This window comes from Nycticebus coucang, chromosome 14 (assembly GCF_027406575.1).
Source record: "Nycticebus coucang isolate mNycCou1 chromosome 14, mNycCou1.pri, whole genome shotgun sequence".
Taxonomy (NCBI): Eukaryota; Metazoa; Chordata; class Mammalia; order Primates; family Lorisidae; genus Nycticebus; species Nycticebus coucang.
In genome coordinates, this window is record NC_069793.1 from 96,493,217 (window position 1) to 96,511,891 (window position 18,675).

An 18,675-nucleotide genomic window follows, 5' to 3' on the forward strand; every position below is an offset into this window, starting at 1 on the left:
GAGACGCAGAACCTGGGCAAAGCTTTGTGGAACCAGGCGGGGAGGCAGAATGCCCAGCTGCTGGGAAAAGCCTCGGAGAGGAGGGGAAAACCAAAACGCTACCCAGGAAGGAAGAAACTGGATTTCACTGACAAAGGAATAGGGATAAGCAGGTAGCTGCCTCCTTGTCCCATTACAGGACAGCTCAGCGGCACTGGGGAGGGGGCAGGCCAGCTATGGATGGCCAGACCCACAGTCCTCAGTCATCCCCAAAGGGCTCCTCAGACCTGGTCCACCTCATTTTACCTTCTCTCCACAGAACCCTGAGACTCCCTGGGGGTGAATTCGAGGCCAAATTGGATCAGGCAAGAGCTGATTCTCTAGAATGCTCGTGGCCCTCCAAGACACGTACGTCAATCTCTGTCTCCTCTAAGCCCTCCAAGATGACCGTATTCTTGGGCTGAATTTTCTGATCCTCCTAAAGTTAGCTTTCCAGCTTCCTCTGGAAATACTGGGAAATAGAGGAAGCTCAGGACCCAGTACTGTGCCCATGAATTATCTTCTGAATAAAAGACAGATGGGAAGAGAAGTTATTCTCTCAGAGAGCAGAATACCAGCAGTTGGTTATCTATCCTGCATTCTAATTCTAAAGAGCAGGTGGATTTAAAGTGCTAAACAAATCGCTTATGGAAGATGAATTTTAATGAGTAGCAGCTCTATCCTGAAGCTTGATCCCCCTTTGACTGATGAGATGGTATATATCAATCTCCCTCCTCTGCCAGAACAGCACAAAGTCACTTAAAGGCAGTCATTGTGGAAAGAGTATTTTTTGCAGAAGGTAGACCCAAGGTAGACCCAAGAAGGTAGACCCAAGTTCAAATTCCCAACCCTGCTACTTACCAGCTGCCTAATCTTGGGTGAACAACTTCACCTCATAAATCTTTAGTTCCTTCAAGTATAAAGTGGGAGCCAACCCACCTCCCATTTCACAGGATTAGGATGGGGAGAGGCGGTGCACGTGTACAGAAAACCCGGGCTCCTGAAAGACCTCAGTCCTCAACAGCTCTTACCCACATTTATCAGTTGGTTCTGAAAGAAGAATCAGGCTCTTTTCTTTTTTGCAGTTTTTGGCCGGGGCTTGGTTTGAACCGGCCACCTCTGGCATATGGGGCCGGTGCCCTAGTCCTTTGAGCCACAGGCGCCGCCCGAATCAGGCTCTTTTCATCCCTGCTCTATGAAGGGACAAGCTGGCAGTAAGTAATAGTAACAGTAAAAGGCGATGAGGGAACCAGAGCAGAGGAAGGGAGCCGAATGCATAAGGACCACGCCTGCAGGCAGGATTCGCTGACCTGAATCACAGCTGTGTAGTTCGCAGGTATGAACACAGGGCTGTTGTCATTCACATCAGAAATATCGATGTTGACGGTTGCAGTGGATGACATCGCAGGAATGCCACTGTCCACAGCCTGAACAAGCAGGGCGTATCCAGACACCTGGCAAGGCACAAAGTGGTCACAGTAAAGAAATGCAGTGCTTCCCGCCTCCCAGACACCCTCCCAGGAAATGCAGGCTCAGCCTGTGCTTTGTTAAAGATCAACCATCTTCCCTTTGATTCTCCCAATCAGGGTTTCTCCACCTTGGCACCACTGACGTTTGGAGCCTTGCTGTTGGGGATGACCTGTGGGTGGTGGCCTTTATCCAGTAGGAGTCATTGTCACCCCCGGCCCAGTTATGACAACCAAAAATGTTTCCCAACTTTGCCAAATGTCCCATTAAGGATGAAAGTGCCCCAGTTAGGATCCCAGCTCTGCAACAGGGACTCTACCCAACAAATGCGAACATTGTAACCTAATTCACATCAATCTGAAATAAAAAAGAAAAAAGAAAAAGAATCGCAGATCTGGATCTTTGTTCAGTGCAAATGGCATCTTTTTCCATATTTAATCTCCCTTTGAAGACATATATTTCAGTCAAGAAAGACAATGTTTAGAAACTTAGTTTAGCGGTGGCACCTGTGAGTAGGGCGCCGGCCCCAGATACAGAGGGTGGCGGGTTCAAACCCAGTCCCAGCCAAACTGCAACAACAACAACAACAAAGAAACTTATTTTAACTTTGAGCAGAGGAATTTTCTGAATTGTTCTTCCTGACCTAAATGTCTTTAGGTGACCCTTTTGTATCTGCTAATCTAGGACTAAGTTGCTCATCAAACAGGGTCACAGGATACTAACACTGGAGGTGCTTTTCTGGCCCCTTCCTCTAGGAAGGACTGAACTTCAAACCATCTAGAAAGACATATTTTTGCCTTTTCTTTCTTTTTTTTTACTGTTGGGGATTCATTGAGGGTACAATAAGCCAGGTTACACTGACTGCAATTGTTAGGTAAAGTCCCTCTTGCAATCATGTCTTGCCCCCATAAAGTGTGACACACACCAAGGCCCCACCTCCTCCCTCCATCCCTCTTTCTGCTTTTCCTCCCCGCCCATAACCTTAATTGTCATTAATTGCCCTCATATAAAAATTGAGTACATAGGATTCATGCTTCTCCATTCTTGTGATGCTCTACTAAGAATAATGTCTTCCACGTCCATCCAGGTTAATACGAAGGATGTAAAGTCTCCATTTTTTTTTAATAGCTGAGTAGTATTCCATGGTATACATATACCACAGCTTGTTAATCCATTCCTGGGTTGGTGGGCATTTAGGCTGTTTCCACATTTTGGTGATTGTAAATTGAGCTGCAATGAACAGTCTAGTACAAGTGTCCTTATGATAAAAGGATTTTTTTCCTTCTGGGTAGATGCCCAGTCATGGGATTGCAGGATCAAATGGGAGGTCTAGCTTGAGTGCTTTGAGGTTTCTCCATACTTCCTTTCAGAAAGGTTGCACTAGTTTGCAGTCCCACCAGCAACGTGAAAGTGTTCCCTTCTCTCCACATCCACGCCAGCATCTGCAGTTTTGAGATTTTGTGATGTGGGCCATTCTCACTGGGGTTAGATCATATCTCAGGGTTGTTTTGATTTGCATTTCTCTAAGATATAGAGATGATGAACATTTTTTCATGTGTTAGCCATTCGTCTGTCATCTTTAGAGAAGGTTCTATTCATGTCTCTTGCCCATTGATATATGGGATTGTTGGCTTTATTCATGTGGATTAATTTGAGTTCTCTATAGATCCTAGTTATCAAGCTTTTGTCTGATTGAAAATATGCAAATATCCTTTCCCATTGTGTAGGTTGTCTCTTTGCTTTGGTTATTGTCTCCTTAGCTGTACAGAAGCTTTTCAGTTTAATGAGGTCCCATTTGTTTATTTTTGTTGTTGTTGCAATTGCCATGGCAGTCTTCTTCATGAAGTCTTTCCCCAGGCCGATATCTTCCAGTGTTTTTCCTATGCGTTCTTTGAGGATTTTTATTGTTTCATGCCTTAAATTTAAGTCCTTTATCCATCTTGAATCAATTTTTGTGAGTGGGGAAAGGTGTGGGTCCAGTTTCAGTCTTTTACATGTAGACATCCAGTTCTCCCAACACCATTTATTGAGTAGGGAGTCTTTACCCCAAGGTATGTTCTTGTTTGGTTTATCGAAGATTAGGTTGTTGTAAGATGTTAGTTTCATTTCTTGGTTTTCAATTCGATTCCAAGTGTCTATGTCTCTGTTTTTGTGCCAGTACCATGCTGTCTTGACCACTACAGCTTTGTAGTACAGACTAAAATCTGGTATGCTGATGCCCCCAGCTTTATTTTTGTTACTAAGAACTGCCTTAGCTATACAGGATTTTTTCTAGTTCCATACAAAACGCAGAATCATTTTCTCCAAATCTTGAAAGTATGATGTTGGTATTTTGATAGGAATGGCATTGAATAGGTAGATTGCTTTGGGAAGTATAGACATTTTAACAATGTTGATTTTTCCCATCCATGAGCATGGTATGTTCTTCCATTTGTTAATATCCTCTGCTATTTCCTTTCTAAGGATTTCACAGTTTTCTTTATAGAGGTCTTTCACCTCCTTTGTTAGGTATATTCCTAGATATTTCATTTTCTTTGAAACTATGGTGAAGGGAGTTGTGTCCTTAATTAGCTTCTCATCTTGACTGTTATTGGCGTATACAAAGGCTACTGACTTGTGGACATTGATTTTGTATCCTGAAACATTACTGTATTTTTTGATGACTTCTAGGAGTCTTGTGGTTGAGTCTTTGGGGTTCTCTAAGTATAAGATCATGTCATCAGCAAAGAGGGAGAGTTTGACCTCCTCTGCTCCCATTTGGATTCCCTTTATTTCCTTGTCTTGCCTAATTGTATTGGCTAGAACTTCCAGCACTATGTTGAATAGTAAAGGTGACAGAGGACAACGTTGTCTGGTTCCAGTTCTAAGAGGAAAAGCTTTCAGTTTTACTCCATTCAGTAAAATATTAGCTGTGGGTTTGTCATAGATAGCTTCAATCAGTTTTAGAAATGTGCCACCTATGCCTATACTCTTCAGTGTTCTAATTAGAAAAGGATGCTGGATTTTATCAAATGCTTTTTCTGCATCTATTGAGAGGATCATGTGATCTTTATTTTTGCCTCTGTTAATATGGTGGATAATGTTTATGGACTTGCGTATGTTAAACCAGCCTTGCATCCCTGGGATGAAGCCTACCTGATCATGATGAATGACTTTTTTGATGATAAGCTGTAATCTATTGTTTTTGCCTTTTCTTTAAAGCTGCCATACATGTAACTAAAATGTGTATACCCCTGTAATATTCTAAAATAAAATATTTTTAAAATAAAAAAAAAAAAAAAAGCTGCCATACATAAGAAATTGCAAACATCCCCTATTGGAAGAAAATTCTTTCAGAGGCCTGACCCCAATACTTCATGCTGCGTTTTTTAACCTACCCCTGTTTACTCACTATTTAGAATGGAGAACCATCCTGTTTATACTCATGGAGCCCGGGCCCCTGATTCCAGGGAAGGGAGGATGTGGGTGGGAAAGGAGCTGGCTGAAACTAGCTTACCCGTTCTCGGTCTAATTTCTTCTTAACCTTCACGAGTCCCAGAACAGGATCCACAGTAAATTCATTGTCCCGATCTCCACTCACAATGGAAAAACGAATCTGTCCATTGGGATGGCTGTCTACATCTTCTGCTATTAGCTTCACAGAAAAAACAAGCAAAGCGACAACATGACACAAGAGAGAGAAAAGATTGATTCTTAGGGTCTTGGGTCTGTTTAAATGGGAGCAGCTCTGACGTTTTCCTCAGGTGCTCTGTTTCCCAGTACCAGTGATCACCCCAGCACAAGGGATGATGCCAGCAGCAAGACTGGAACCCCATTTTATTTCAGTGTTAATTGTTACCGGTCTATGGTCTGATGCATGTTAGGCCTAATTTTCTTTAGCCCTTGAGAAAGTAAGGATAGAATTCCGAGCTACCTGGTAGGGATGCCTTCCTGATTCCTTCCTAAGTTTGCAAACAAAATTGCCCAAGGCAAGCATTCTCTACACCTATCCATTTCCATGTTTAGGAAGCTCAAGAAAGTCCCCATTCCCAGTAGGCAAACATACTGCCTACTGTTGGCTGCGCCATGTTGGTAATGCTGAGATTTTTATGTATGGAAATGGTCTCTCCTATGCCAGGAGGAGAGAGGGCATGGGAAGTCCCTCTGATGTATAAGGAATGCACTGTCCTCCAGCAGAGAGCTGCGGCCACCCATAACCTGAGATGCCATGAGATTGGTGGAAAGGACCTGCCCAGCCTAGGGATGGGTAAGAACAATGAGGATAGGACTCACAGTTTCCACAGTCCAATCCGTGGTCTAAGAGAATGTGTTCTCAGAACACACGGCTTGTTCTGTTATTGGAAAAAAATTCCTTCTCGGAAGGCTCCTCTGAGAATGAGCACTTGATCTTGAACTTGCTCCCATGTATAAGCTGCCCTACTCTGTGTGACTGGCTGTGTATATACAGGGGGAGGGGAGGGAGATTTTTATTCTATCCTTAGAAAGCTAATAATGGTTTAACTATAATTTAACAAGTTGTAGTTGCATGTATTTATGGGATACAAAGTGATGTTATTATTTGTGAATACAATGTGGAATAATTAAGTCTAGCAAATTAATATATTCATCACCTCGAATACCTATCACTATTTGTGGTGAGAACATCTGATATCTACTCTTAGTTATTTTGAAATGTATAATACATTATTAACTATATTTACCATGCTGTGTGAATGATCTCAAAAAAACAAAACAAAACAAAACAAAACACCATCATATTCCTCCTACTAATAACCTGTCATCTAAGTTTATAAACTAGTAGGAACCCTCATTAAAAATTCATTGCATGATCTCTTTCGTTTTCTTGAAAAATATATACTCCTGGGAGATAAATGATTACCAGTCACTTACACCTGGATATAAATTAATCTGTCAGATCCTTTCTAATATATAAACCACATAAGGAACCATTCAAAGACCAGGGCCTGACGAGCATTCTTGGGGACAAATGAAAACAGAAAGGGAAACTGGAAAGAAAATCCAAGGTAAACTTTGCTCACTTCTTCACCCTGTTGAGGATGCTTAGTCCTGACCATCTAAACCCTCATTCTCCCCCTGGGCACCTACCAAAATGACCGAGTCCCCCACCAAAGCATCTTCACTGATGACGGCACTGTAGATGTCTTGGCTGAAGTTGGGGGGGTTGTCATTCACGTCCGTGAGGGTGACGCTCACAGTGGCCACAGCGCTGAGAGCGGGGGTGCCCCCATCTTTGGCTTCCACCACCAGGTAAAACCTTTTGCATAATTCATAGTCCAGGACCTCAGAGACAGAAATACCCCCTTTGAAGAAAAATGGGGAGCTTTAGATTTGATTAGGAAAGAAGCATCATTCAGCAGTTCTATAATTGTGGTAATATTCATAACATCATGTCCAGCCAAGAATTTTAAGTATTCAGGAATTTGTTTGTTTAATGCTTTACTGAAAGCATTTCATAAGTTCCATTAATGCAGTCGGTGAAGGCGCAGCCATCTACCAAGCCCAACACTGAAGAAATGAAGAAGGCTTTGCATGTTCATGTAACAGTTCCTGAACATCTTTCAGAGAGTCTGAAAATCTCTGGCATGGCCAACTCTCATGGAACCAGGGAGTAGGGACAGAGAAAGGCATCCCTGATAAGTGCCTTCCGATTCCTCGGGTGGACCCAGGAAGACCAGGGATGTGCTGTATAGAGGTGATTGCATGACCCCTTCCTTGTCCGCAAATAAATACTTGCAGACCTCCCTGAAATGAATTAACTGCAAAGGTGCCTTGCCAAGTTATAATGTGCTTATCTGAAACCATCGCGGTACAAAGAAGGCAAAGAGCTTGGAAATCTCTAGGTACTGTGATATAACAGAAAAGGAACTGCCTAGGAATCAGACAGCTCAGTGGACAAATATTAAGTATGAATTTAGTGCCCACAACTACAGGGCAGAGAAGATAATGCTCACGTCACAGAGTTGTTTAAATCAAGCAAGGAGAACGAATGACAGGGCTAGCTGGGTGCCGCCTCTAGGAGGGCTCCGTTAGCGCCTCTCCCTCAATTTCTAGCCCTTCTAGTGAGGCGGCCCCTCCTGCATTCTGCAAGTGGTCATTGTACTGACCGCAGAGCACTTCTCAAGGGCATTTACTTTGCTCCCACTTGGGAAACAATCATTAGGACTGTCGAGAAGGTCCCATCTCTTCATGTTTTGGGGCAGGTGCCTTCTCTAGCTGCCAAGATAGCCAAGAGGCTCCTTCACATTCAGTGAAACACAGAAGTGGGACCTGTAACAGAAGCCTCTTTCTCCTCATAATGAAGTTTTCTCAGTGTTTACTACTCTTGGGGCTTTATTTTGCATCCCAGTCTTGTTAGCAGGCGCCAAATTTAAATATTACTTAATCACTTCCCATGATGTACATGTACCATGACCATAACTAGACAGGGTAAGGCATATTTAAAGAAGGGAAATCCCCATACATTTTAATTTGAAATACTGACCTTAATAAACAGAGTTACTGCTGGGAGAAGATGCCAATTCAGTTCCTCCATCAGTATCTCCACCTTCTTAAATCAGATTTAAGGGCCAGATCGTATCTCTTACATTTTTTGCAGCCCCACAGTGTAGCAGTATTACACGATATCAAGATTAGATCAGGAAGATCTGAGTTCCGATCTTGTATAACCCACTTACAAACTGTGGACATTGGGGAAATTATTTAACCTCTTTGAAGCTCTGTTTTTCTCACATGGACATTGTGAAAAATACTGAATGATTGAATAAGAACCTGGTGCATTTCCCCATGTTAAACACACATTGCTAATTATGATAGTTTCTTGTTTACATTTACTGGACTGTCCAAAGGATAAGGAACCTTCTTTGCCACCTCGTTCAATGGGTGCACACTCTTTGAGTGATAAGGAAAACAAGTCCAAAGTCTGGAAGAAGCGAGAGACTCATCTTATTTGCAGAATGAGAGCTGCCTTGACTATTCATAAGGGAATTAGTAAACAAATGAGAGTATACACTGAAGGGCTTTGACATAAAATCCAAACATTCTATGAAATACAAGTATGAGTATGTTTACTCTTCAAGGAACATCCAAACTTGTTTTCTGAATTAATATCTTCATTTGTTCTGAGCCCCTTGGATTTTTATTAACTCACTGATAAAAGAAAGCCTGAGGGTCCTATCTTCCTTCTTTTGGTTTCTTTCCAGGCATGTTTTCTCCAGGTGATGCTATATATTCCTCCAGATTTTTGAAAAGGATGTGGTGAGCAAAGAGTGTTCTGCCCAGGCGTGGCACAGCACTGGTTCCAAACCACTGGTAAAAGGCTACGTGGGGTTCTGGGCTGTGAACACTGCACGTGACCAGGCAAAGCCCTCGCTGAGGTCTGCCTCAGCAGGTGACCAGAAAGGGCTAGTCTACGTGTGGACGGTGGTATATGGCAGCATTTCCCAATCCAAGCACATAAGATTTAGGTAAAAAAGCAAATAGGAAAGATAGTAACAAACAAACTCTATACTCGGAATATGAATACAATTTCCTATTGCCACCCAGCCCCCCAGCACTCCCACCTACAACTCCTGGAGACAGCCCAGGGACCAGTTATTTGCCATGTAAGCACACGGCTAAGAGCTTACATTTAGCAGTGGCCAACCTTAGAAGCAGAGTGCTGAAGGGCGGGAGTCTGACTGTGAGCCCTGACAGCAGAAGATTTGTTTCTACTGTAAAGGAGGTCGGAGGAGGAAAGAATGGCTCATCAGGAGCGGAGTGAAAGTTCTGGGAGGAGAAGCAGGACAGAATGAAGCTCTGAATCTAGACAGGTTGCTCTTCGCCCCTATTTACCCACCTGTCTTTGGGTTGATGCTAAATTTCCCCTGTTCATTCCCAGACCGGATGAGGTAAGTAATCTCAGCGTTCGTGCCAATATCTTTGCTGGTGGCAAAAACAGCAAGGACTTGAGTGCCAGGAGTAGTGTCCTCAGGCACGGTCACCAGGTAGTCCTTCCTCTCAAACACAGGAGGGTTGTCATTAATGTCCAGGACGGTGATGGTGACCATGGCAAGAGAGGACAGGGACTGTCCGGGACTCCGGTCGGTGGCCTGCACGCTGATGTTGTAGGAAGGCTGCTGCTCCCGGTCCAGCGGCTGCTCCAGGATTATGATGCCCGAGGAGCTGTCAATGGAGAAGACCCCACCGGCCGAGTCTGCCAGGGAGTACACGACCTTCCTGTTGATGCCTGTGCGAGTGACATGAGAACGTGAGCAACAAGAATGTGGCCACACAATCTACCCGGGACTGAGAGGGCTTCACGGACTACAAAGAAAAGTATCATTACGAAAACAGGCAGCTGTGATCCTGCCAGAATGTAAACTTCAGTTTGTAAAACTAGAAAAGCTTGTGACCCTTCCCTCCCCCAAACTGAATTAAACGGTAAAGAAATTGGGAAAATGTGGGCAACAAATATCAGCAATAGTTGGCTATTCTTGACGTAACCCATTCTCCCATAAACCTTTCAGGAAAACGCTCAGATGCTATTAAGTGCACGGGTATAGATGTGCCGTCAAAAGAGAAATACAAATCACTCACTCGATTAATTAATCACCTCAACAGGTATTTATTTATTTAGAATTGTTAAGATTTATAAGATGGAAAATGTAACACATTTGAAGAATAAAAAAGCACCATTCTGATCCTAAAAGCTCTTAATGAAGATCATCATTAGTCACGGGTTTCTAGCTATTAAAACCACCTGAAAATGTCTTTTGAGAATCATAGAACTCCAGAGTATAAGCTCTTAGAGGGGAGGGCCATTTTTTCCCCTTCTATTTTGTAACACTTCCTTTGGCAATAATAAGACCTAAGCATTTTACTTATCTAATATACAATTTCCCATAAGCCCAAATTCCCAGCAAACCAATAAAATCATATATGTGGAGGGGATAACGTAAGTCGCCTTATGTGGCTTTAACCAAAGGTCAACAGCAAGAGCTTGTTTTTGGTTCCATTCCAGAGGATCCATTTTTTCCCAAGGTTTCATTATTTACTTTTATTTCTCTTTCAAAACAGCCACCCTGTGATGTGTAAACATCAACCTCTGATTTTATTGGTCCTGGGATTAAAAACAAAACGGCTTTCCCCTTCTCCTGCTGTCCCTCGAGACCGGCTCCAGAGGAAGGGTTTCAGGGATGCTTTTAGCTATTTTTTTGGAGTGGCTGCAAGATTAAATTCTCGACATAAATCCTGGGGTGAATACACAAAGGGTTGCAGAGGTGATCGAGCTTGCACCTGGAAAACAATAGCCCTGTCTTGGTGTCAGAATAGGTCGTATGCCCCAGAAGCAGCTGCCTTGACTGATTGAATGGTCTCAGGATGCCTCTCAAAGTCACAAAAATGCATTTATGGAAACACATCAGCGATTGACATAAATATACCACACAAGTTTTCAAATCACACACATTCCCTCCGGGTTTCCCTTCCACACTCGGCATATGGTGTGATGCTCCTGCCAACGAGAAGAGTCGGCGGGAAATGTGTGCTGGGTCTGTAACGGGAGCATGTGCTGGTAGCTACAGAACCCATTTCACTGACGCATTAACCAAGGGCTGATGGGCTTGCCTGGTGCCCTCAGCATTTTCAGGTGAGCGTGAGGGCCCACAGGCTAAGTCCTCTTTTCTCTGGGCACCTTGCTCCAGCCCCTCAGGGGATTTCAGATCTGTGTCTGAACATTTTTCCTTTTCAGGCCCAAAGGTCAGTTAGGGAGAAAGAGGATTTCTAACTTACTGCTCTGAAAGCCATGGCGCCCCAGCCAGCTGAGTGAGGAGAGGTGGGGGCTGGATTTATACAATGCTGGTCTCTACAGCAGTGAGGCCAGGAGGGGACGGCGCCTCTGACGGCCTCCAGTGTTTCCTTCACGGGGACAGATAGCTGAAATCTAATTATAGCACTTGTGTTCCAGGGACGCAGTTTCTCTTCTTCAGCCCTGTTCAGAGGCACTCAGCTGGGCTCTGATACCCTGAGTGGGAGGCTCAGTGTTCTCCAAGCTTCCTGCTCAGCGGGTTAGCCCCGTTGTTGAAGTGCTGCATTTACAGGGATGACATTAATCAGCCACACAAAGATCACGGCTCCCCTCTGGGCAGATGCGGTTAATTTAAACTCAGTGACAGGGTTTTTCTGCTTTGCCCTAGTAGAAAACCATCGCTTCCCCCCACCAAGTTGCTGACCCACACCCCCCCCCCCACTTCCCATACATTTTGCTTCTGACAATATCTGAGACATTTGCACCAGGAGGAACTGGGAGATTTATTGTCCCTCTCTCCTTTCTGGGACCAATCAGAGTAATGTGGAAGCAAGACCAGAAAGGGGGTGGGAATGGGGAACCCAAGCCAAAAAAACCCTTGCTAAATGGCATCACTTATGATTTGTTAGCTCTCAAGAAAAGAACAGGATATGTTTTTGAAGCATATTGAAACTCCAGTTTAGATGCAATTGCGATGGATTTCAATAATTTTTAGAAATAAAGTCAGAAGCCTAAATGCCAATTTGGAGGCAGTACTTTCGGGGGTTAGCATGGGGGGCTTTGCTACGTTTCCAGGTGATGGGGCGCTGTCTTTGTTAAAGGAACGCAGGTCATGTCACTAACATGGAAACTTTCTTTCCAAAGGGGTTTGATAAATGCCATCCTTCAAACTGCTACTGCTTCTACATACGCAGCAGAAAAGATGAACCCAAGGAGAAGACTCGCTTGCTAATTGGTCTAACGCTCCCACTGCACGTCAAGATGTGTTACACTGAGTGTAACATTAATCCATCATTTTGCATCTGTGTTTTTAACTATGTAATTCTCTTCTCCAATTTGAGCCTAATTTAATGAGGATGGAGCTACTTAGCTTCTTTAAATGCTGAGAAGCCAGGCTACCCAAAGTGTGACTGTCATTGTAAGTGAAGTTTCTATGTGTAATCTGCAGCAAATAGAGCAGCCAGACCTTCAGAGGATTGAAATCAAGGAAAAAGAGAATGACTAAAATCCTTATTTGCTCAAAGGGAGAAATAGGTAGTGGCATTTTGTGGAGTGGGGCTGGAATAGGGAAATAGCACATACAAATTCATAGTAGGAAAGGCTGTGAGATCCTGGAACGGGGTGCCAGAGGCGTCTCCGTTCTCTTCCTTGGAAGGTTTCTATAAGGAGTCTGGATTCCTCTCAATTTGGCCAAATGGAAAGATGGATTTTTTGAATATGGAACTGTACTTAAAAGTCCAAGTTTTAAATCCTTTAAAATGAAGGCATTGTGGAATAGTCCTGGAAGACAGGAGACCTCGCCTTGGGCCCACAGTTTGTCCAAACTACACAAGTGTACTTAGGATCATTTACAGTCCCTGGGTCTTTATTTTTAGAATGGAAGAACTCAGGTCAGTTGAGATCTAAGATTATCTTCCCACCCTTAAACAAAGCTGGCTTCATTCCATTTCCAACAGACCCTCCCCCACTACTGTTCATTAAGTTGCTAGACAGGGGCTAAAGAGGGCAAAGTGAGAAAGGAAAAATTGGGTGGTGCCTGTGGCTCAACGGAGTAGGGCGCCAGCCCCATATGCTGGAGGTGGCGGGTTCAAACCCTAGCCCCAGCCGAAAACTGCAAAAAAAAAAAAAAAAAAGAGAAAGGAAAAATTCCCATTCAGCTGGATTGAACCAGGCACAGTGGCTCATATCCTCGGGAGGCCAAGGCAGGGGAATGTCGCTGGAGGCTAGGAGTTCATGACCAGACTGGATAACATAGTGAGACCACCTTTTTCACAGAAAATTTCAAAAGGGTGGATCTTAAGAAGCTACCCGAATGTTCTGGATGGGAAGAAAACTTTAAACAGCAGATTTATACCATTTTGTTAAATGCTCAGGATTCACACATATGTAAGCTTATGGTTATACAGACACTCAACGCTTCAGTGAGAAATAATCCCCAGGATAGGATCGTCTGCAAGGATCTCATCCAACCCAGCGCCAGACTCACTCAGCTCCATTTGTGAGACTGTTAAGGGTGTTAGAATCAGCACTAAAGCCAAATGGCAAGAGTCACCAACACAGAGAAAACACTGAAATTCTTTTGAATCTAGTCTTTAAAAAATATTTTCTTTCTTCCTCCTAAGACGGGGAACCCTAAGTTTTAAGCAACCAACAAGAGGTGCGTCATGGTTGTCTTACGGTGCCAGCTGCTCTGACTCCCTTGCAGCGCCCTGTCCTGTCTCTGACATTCACCCCTCTGTCTCTGCCATCTGCTCCCAAGGTGGCATGCAAAAAATATGGGGCGTACTATATGGCTGTAAAGTGGCTTTTCAGATTCCAATTTATACTGGAGTAGGTATCTAAGGAATAATTTTAAAGAAATTGGAAGAAATAATTTGAAACAATCTCAACAAACTCTAGTGACACTTTTCAAAATTTGGTTCTAATTACTTATTTTGATGTCAACGTCATGGAGGTGTCACAATTTACATATAATAACATGAAGACGCTCTAAATGTCCAGCTGACCAATTCCAGTGAGGCTTCACGGAACCCTCAAGGTAACAGAACATGGCAATCATCCTTGAAGTTTCTTTCCATCCTGCCGCAGCTCAGCTTGCTGCCCACTTCTGTCCTGTAGGATTTAACGCATTTGTTCCTCAGCTAATCCTTTCTCTGGTCTTTATTCAAGCCTAGTCATCAGCTCTTGAAATTCCCCAAGTATGTTTAGATTTCACAGTCTTTATGACCCAGGCTTGGTGATTAAGTCATGTTCTTATTAAAAGCTACAAGGATTATCCTTGGAAGATAAATGATGAACACAGCTTTGGTTCTTGAACATGTCATTGCGTTCCTTTGCTACGTCCTTCTCCTTAAAAGACAGTGTTGTTTCCTTTGAGAAGTGGAAAGTTTCAGACACCAGCTAGGACCCTGGCTTTCCCCGCTGCCACCTGTTTGTTTGACTGCCCTTGGCACTGAGTCTACGGAAGGGAACCCTGGAGACGTCATTCCTATTTCTAGGAGCTTAGCAACCTGATGAAGAATTCCTTGAGCTAGACACACTAGTTCAGAGTTTCCTGAATGTCTTCCCCCAACTTCATTCTCTTGCATGAACTGGAATGCTGGGGCTTTTTGTTTTGTTTTTTGTTTCCTTGCCAAGGCAGTGTCTTTAATCAGAGCTAATAGGGTGGGAGGGGGGTTTACAAAAATGAAGGCCATGTTTCCTACAGACCCACAATGACCAATTTCTCCCTGTGATAGAAAACCAACACAAGTCCTCTCTTGGGCTGTTGCTCAACCCACTGCCCAGAGTTGGGGGTCTAGGGGAGGCTGAACACTTGAGCCCCTTGTTGGTCACTAGTGTGCACATGGTCCATGTCTCCAGGGGCCTGGGGTACTGCACCAGCAGGATCCCCCATTACAGGCAGGGGTCCAGGAGGTCCAGGGGCTGTTGTATTCCACATCTTTTTTTTTTTTTTAAGAGACAGAGTCTCATTTTCTTGCCCTCAGTAGAGTGCTGTGGTGTCACAGCTCATAGCAACCTCCAACTCCTGGGCTTAGGTGATTCTCTTGCCTCAGCCTCCCGAGCAGCTGGGACTACAGGCACCTGCCACAATGCCTGGCTATTTTCTTTTTGTTGTTTGCAGTTTGGCCAGGGCTGGGTTTGAACCTACCACCCTCGGTATATGGAGCCAGTGCCCTACCTACTGAGCCACAGGCGCCACCCCTATTCCACCTGTCTTGAAGCCAGCATGGTCTGTGGGGCTCATGCCCAGCTTCATCAGGCACACACCCACAAAGATGGCATTGATGGGGAAGAGTTCTGCCTCTTCCCTGACTGTGCGAAGGCCTCGCATGGTGGCTCTGGACTGGACAGTCCCTCCATCCCCTGATGTGGGTGGGTGGTGGCAGGCTCTGTACGTGGAGGAAGGGATGGTGTTTTTGACCTTGGTGTACCTGTTGGGCAAGCCTTGGCAGGGAATGCTCGCTTCTTTTGATTCTGCCTCTGAGAAATCTCTTGAATGTCTTGTGGCCATAAATTTCATTCTCTCTTGCCTAGACTATTGCAAGAGGCTTCTAACTGCAAACTGCTGCAGAGTCTGTCCCCTCTGGGCCAAATGTAACCAGAGGTGTGTTTGTCAAACTTGGATCCAGACCCGCCACATCTGCCCAAGATAACCATTGACTCTAACTTTTTATAAATGAAAGCAAAAACTTTTGAGGATGGCCTTCTAGTTCTTCGCAATCTAGTCCCAACCCAGCCTCCCAGGGTCACCGCCGGCACCACTTCCGTCCTGTACTATCCACTCCGGTGACATCGGGACACGTATTTCTCCAGGCCCATATCTGTGCTGTGCCTTCTACTCAGAATGTCCTCTTCCCTCATTTTCTTGCCCAAATCCTACCCACTCATTGCAGGCTCTTCCCTGGAATGGCTCCCCTAATCTCCCCAGTCACTTCCTCCTCCGTGTTCCCTTAATATTTTTGTGTTTCCACTTTTGCATTGTCATTACTTATACATATGTACATAGAACTCTCTCCGACTAGATTTATAGACCTTTTAGGTAAAGGCAATGTGCCTTATTCATCTTTGTACCCTCTGCACGGAGCACAGAGCCTGGAACATACAAAGAAATGAATGTGAACTGCAGAAGGAGCAGCCTGAGACCCCAGGCAAGAGCACGGTCACGTACGCAGGTGGGGCACATGCTCCACACATGTCCACTACACATGCATATGTTAAAAGAATGAAAGAACTTCGAAAGAGGGAAACACAGAGACATCAGGAATATTTAGAGTTTAAAAATGTATATGAAACGTTCATAGATCTTTAAAAAGCTACTGTGAAATAGATGTTTGTATTTGTAAAAATCAAACAAACATAAAATCCCAAACTGGTATATACCCAATTTTCTAATAATTAGGATTGTTTGAATAAAGTCTGGTAATTCATATCACGTATGTAGAACACTATATACAACGTCACACAAAAATCTAAGAGGATATAATGATATGGAAATATGTTTGCAAGTCATTGAAAAAAGCCAGTTACAAGGTAATATCTAGTTGATGAACCCATTTTTGTAAAAATAACAACACGACAAACGGTGCCTCTATTAGAATGGTACCATAGTGAAACATGACTTGTTTTTCATTTTTTTTAATCCTCCTGGGTTTTATACAGCGGACACTGAGTATGTTTGTAACAAGTAAAAGAGCTATTATAAAAATGAGGTACGTGGAAAGTAATTCTTTACCATCAGTTTTGGAGAGCAGTTGAATTTTCAAGTTATTTTCCAGACCTGCTTTAATTCTCAACACACATACCTTTTGAAATAATTGCAGGAAACAGTAAATACTGTATAGAGTTCTTTTTCTAAGTATTTCCATTCCTCATTTTCGACTGTCCTCAGAAAGACAGGGACTTTAGCTAAAAAAAAAATCATTTTTGTCAAAGGTCTCGTTATAAAGTATTTCAAGGAACTTTTTAAAAAACTACTTTTTATACTTAAATTAAGAACAGAAAATGGCTAGCCTGAAATTCTCTCATCTTTTGAAGAGGGAAAATAAAATCCCATGATAGGGGGATTTTAAACGCTCTTTCCACCCCACTATTTGAAATATGCCTTTGGATGGTATGGACTAAAATAAAAACTTGCCATGAGGAGGCCCATGGAATTAGCAATTAATTTTTAAGTTGGCAATTAATTTTAAATTGACTCCCTAATTACTTCTGTTTTAAGTGTCTGTAAAAAAAAGTTCTTGACTGGTGATGACTAAGGCTGGCACCTTCCCACGGGCAGAATACCAACTCTTTGGGTCAGCAGCCACTTGGCATTTTGAAAAGTCAAAAGAGACAAAAAGCAACACCAGTCAGAGACACCAGGACATCCTGACTGTTGCACCAAAAATCTCCCAAGGACCTGCCAACTGAACCGGCAGAGGCTCTGCCAGGTAGGGCTGACAACAAGACTGTGGGTTCCCATACAACACAAAACTGCAGTGCCCCTTGTTTAACAAGGGACAAAAAAAAGACTAAGATGCTCAAGACAGTCACAGCAGAGCATTAAAACAAGCAGGAGGCCCTTCCAAGCAAAGGGCTCTGTGCTCGCCTGCACACCCATAAAGCTGCCCCAGTGTTGGGTGACATGAACTTCTGTGACACCTGGATATAAATGTTTCCGAGTTTGGCTCAGCACTATGCTAGGTCTAGAAAGGGTACATGTAAATAAATTAATTCCTCAACTAAGTACCCAAACTCCATCTTTATTGGAGTATACAATGTCTGACAATTAGTTTGTGAACTCATCCTAGAAAAAGTGCTACATAAGTCATTGCTGAATATCACTACCATCACCTTTGAAGTCCTTCCCTTGGGAAGCTATGTGCCCTTGCCAGTGCCTAGACCACCCTTCAAAGCAATTTTGAAACTCCTTTTCTGGAATGGCTATCAGAGTTGTCATCATATTACCTTAGATGTCCTGAATGTCATCAAAACGTCTTCATTTCAATATTTCTTTTATCTTTGGGTAAAGAAAAAAGTCATTGGAGGCCAGATCAGGTGAGTAAGGAGGACGTTCCAATACAGTTATTTGTTTAATGGATAAAACTCTCTCATAGGGGCGGCGCTTGTGGCTCAAAGGAGTAGGGTGCTACTCTTGGCATGAGAAAGGTGTGTGTAAAAACCATAGGTGGCGCATTCAAGCCCAGCCCCGGCCATAAACTGCAAAAAAACCCAAACAAACAAAAAAAACCCAACTCTTTCATAGGTGGTGCCACGTGAGTTGGTGCATTGTCATGATGCAAGAGCCATGAGTTGGAGGCAAAAAAGTCAGGTCATTTTTATATTTTTCAGGAAGCTTTTTCAGCATTTGGTTAACTGTCCAGTTGTTACAAATTCATAATGAACAATCTTACTGATATCAAAAGAGTTTAGCAATACCGTTTTGACTCTGGATGTGGACTGAGGGAACTTTGTTGGTCATGGAGAATTGGCTGACTTCCACTGTACACTTTGATGCTTTGCTGCAGGGTTGTATGGGTACACCCATGTTTCATCGGCAGTGATAACACTGTCCAAAACATTGTCTTGCCTCTTCAAAAGGTCTTGACAAATTTTGACTCTCCTTTGCTTTTGTTCATTGATGAGTTCCTTTGTGACCATTTTTGCACACACCTTTCTCATGC

The 18,675-nt window shown here is 43.5% G+C and overlaps 1 protein-coding gene across 1 annotated transcript in view; it reads right to left on the bottom strand.

Moving 5' to 3' along the window:
- FAT3 (FAT atypical cadherin 3) overlaps positions 1-18,675 on the bottom strand; it is a 768,910-nt gene that overhangs the window by 56,299 nt on the left and 693,936 nt on the right. Inside the window, exons 14-17 of the mRNA XM_053561979.1 lie at positions 9,341-9,730; positions 6,592-6,806; positions 4,982-5,119; positions 1,329-1,472 (exon numbers count right to left, since the gene is read on the bottom strand). Of these exons, the coding sequence (XP_053417954.1) occupies positions 1,329-1,472; positions 4,982-5,119; positions 6,592-6,806; positions 9,341-9,730 (887 nt within the window). The remainder of the gene's footprint in view (positions 1-1,328; positions 1,473-4,981; positions 5,120-6,591; positions 6,807-9,340; positions 9,731-18,675) is intronic.